Raw genomic sequence first — 3,095 nt, 5'->3', positions numbered from 1 at the left:
CTATCTAATACCTCTAATTTCTACCTCTTAATGCTTTTCGTTTAACTGTTTCATTAACTTCAATAAATCTCCAATATTGCTTTATGAGTTATCTTGAAAGTTGAAGTTTACTCAGTACTCTATTTTATTTCCACCAATAATTCCATCTCTGAATCCAGTGTTGTAACATAGTTCTTTCATTGGACAGACTCTTATAAACTATTTGGTTGAGAATAATGCGAAGTCCAGTCTGTGTAATGATAACAAATTAATTTATTTCTTACTTAACGTTTTCTGTAGCCTACTATTATTTCTCCACGGTTGTGTTCACAAATAATATTTTCACTTCAAACAGAAATTTACTCTCTAATGATGCTACTACTAACGTCCAAATAAACTTATTTGTACAGTTTCATGGTTAACCAATCAAGTAACTGAAAATGTGCGGTGTCTAACACTGATCTGAATATATCACTAACTTCTCAACGGCTTAATGAACTGTAACTGACTCAATGCTTCACTGATTTTCCTACGTATAATGTATCCTGGTTTCCAGATATTTTACAAAGCCTCTTGTTCATTAACATTCACGAACTCTAGCAAAAAAGTAAATTAAAACATTAAAGATATAACTTACAACAAAGCATTTCAATATAAACTCCAAACTAATGTACACCTAACTTACTTATATATTTATGTGTAGAATTTTCTCACTAGATGATCAATAACAAAAATGATTATTAACTCACTGACTAGCTGAACCACAGACAAATGGACTCTCCCTGTCTAACTCACTAACTAACTGAACTAAATAACTCATTAAGTATTTTTATATTGTATTCACTTTATAAATAATATGGCAAGTTACTACATCATACAGTGTACTTACCTTTCATGAAATTTCTGAATGTTTCGTCACCATAACGTCATGACAAGCCCCTTCTAGCCAGTGTAAACCTAAACAAAAATGTTAAAAATATAGCTTACAACAATACTTTACCATCAGCATTCTCTGACTTTAAAGGAAAACCCTCCTAACATTTTGCTTGTCGTAGTTAATTTGGTTAAAGTATTAAGAGTAAGTTTTGTGCACTTGAGCTACTTCAATAATCTGAATTATAATTACGTTTATAAAGATTAATTAGCAACATTTGGTATTGTGTAAATTTAGGCCTAATATAAAGCTCCTAAGCAGATAAAAATAATGGAATATTATTAGGATTATAAATGTATGATTCAAATTATGGCAAGGGTGCTTAACCAAACTTTCAAATTCTATGCAATCTCATCACTATGAGTTTCAAATTCGCTTTATGATCCTCAATAATATTTCCAGCTAAACTTATAAGACTTACAAAGTATATTATAGAAACAAATTTACTTGAAACTTAATATCTGTAGTTAATTTGTTATTATCGAATTATAATCATTATTTCATATTATATTTTCAGTCAACTATTTTTTTATATTTTAAATCACAATTTGTCATTGAAGAATGAAAATCTACTTGTGGCAAACGTTCGGGCTCTTGGATTTTGTGAAAATGTGATATACGTTACATTTAAAATTATATTTAAGTCAACAATTCTTTCCACAAGATAATGATAATAATAATACTATGTGTCTTTTGTACATCTTGCAGCTTCAACGCAACATCATCACTACCAGTTTGTGAAAACGTGGTACGTTATAGGTTTAGAATATGGGTTAATTGAATTTTCCAGCTATAAATGAAAGTCAAACTCGACATCATGAGTAATCCAGCTAGCGTAGTAGTCAGGATATATATCTAAAATGCTTTTTTTTCCTCCCATAATTTACAAAAGGAGATAAATGTTATCTTATTAGTGATATAAGTACTTTTATACTGAATTCCATTTCAATGTATAAATTTTTAAATAGCATCGATTATCCTAACAATGTCACGCATGCGAACTTAAATTCTGCCACGACGCAGAAACGCCACTCATCTGTTGATGTCATCACTCCACCCCTTAGTTTTCAACCAATATGGCGATTCAGCTGTGGAGGAGTGTTCTACGTACTATCGTGACTGTAACTTGGACGCATGAGACATTGGAAATGTTTTACTTCTCTGGCTGTATTTTGCTTTGTTAGGTAGGTGTTGGATAATACTGTTTTAGAAATGACTTCAGCCCCACAAGAGAAGAGAATTTGAGTGTTGAGAAAAATGGAAAAAGAAACTATACACAGTGGACATTTCATGGTGTCAGAGATTGACGATTCTGGGGTTCATGTTGACGATGACGCCTCGATTTTAACGGCCCACGAATCGGACGGTGATCAAGATAACGTTCCTCTGCCAAATGAAGTTCGTGATTTTGACTTTGACAAAGGTTGTAAAGAAACATGGAAAACATATACATATGGGCCACGAAGTTCACATTCAATATCTATAGACGTCTCCCTAACAAAATTGTTCGAGACTATGAGTTTAGCGTTCAGGTAAGTATTAATTAGTAGTAGTACTAGTAATCTATGTAAGATAATAAGTTATACAATTACAAGTATTACTAATCCTAATATTTATAGAAACTTTTAAGTTATGGTACTACTGGTAGAGTCAGCTGTTCGATTATTTTAACACAACACTATATAAAAGTTTTATAAACTTTTTCATTTACTAAAATATATATTTTAAAGATTCAAGGCACTGTTAAGCGTTATGATCGAATAGCAACAGCTTGAAGTAAAAGTAGAGCAGTTGCTAGAGGACTGTTATAAGCGGAAGAGTGGAAGCGTTGTCAGATAAGTAGCCCTTCGCCTTGGCCGTCAGTCATTCGGAAGGTTTCAATCTGTGGCCTTGAAATATATGTGTGCTCGAGCAACACCTGTAGAATAACGAACTTGACATTATATTACTTGAAAAATGAGCCAGGTAGCAGATTAATAAATTAGGCCACAATGTTTAAACTTTAAGTATTCTGTTTGCTTTGTTGAGATACACGACTTAGGATGGATACATATACCTATATAAAACATTACTAGGTAAACGTGTGTGAGTGTCTGCTCAAGTATAGACATAACTCATTAATTAACTGCCAAATTGATTGTCACCAAACCATATATATATATATATATATAATATAGTTATT

At 31.9% G+C, this 3,095-nt stretch overlaps 1 protein-coding gene across 2 annotated transcripts in view; it reads left to right on the top strand.

Moving 5' to 3' along the window:
• The first annotated feature begins 1,937 nt into the window (after positions 1-1,937).
• Positions 1,938-3,095, top strand: part of LOC106462994 (MLX-interacting protein-like) — a 58,466-nt gene continuing 57,308 nt past the window's right edge. Inside the window, exon 1 of one of the 2 annotated variants that reach the window (XM_022390399.1) lies at positions 1,938-2,445. In XM_022390399.1, the coding sequence (XP_022246107.1) occupies positions 2,171-2,445 (275 nt within the window). In that variant the 5' untranslated portion in view covers positions 1,938-2,170. The remainder of the gene's footprint in view (positions 2,446-3,095) is intronic. The other variant, XM_022390400.1, reaches the window with a different exon arrangement.

The sequence above is a fragment of the Limulus polyphemus genome, unplaced genomic scaffold (genome assembly GCF_000517525.1).
Source record: "Limulus polyphemus unplaced genomic scaffold, Limulus_polyphemus-2.1.2 Scaffold1296, whole genome shotgun sequence".
In the NCBI taxonomy this organism is placed as follows: Eukaryota; Metazoa; Arthropoda; class Merostomata; order Xiphosura; family Limulidae; genus Limulus; species Limulus polyphemus.
Note: the sequence above shows the minus strand (reverse complement) of the source record. Positions and strands in the feature narration are given on the sequence as shown.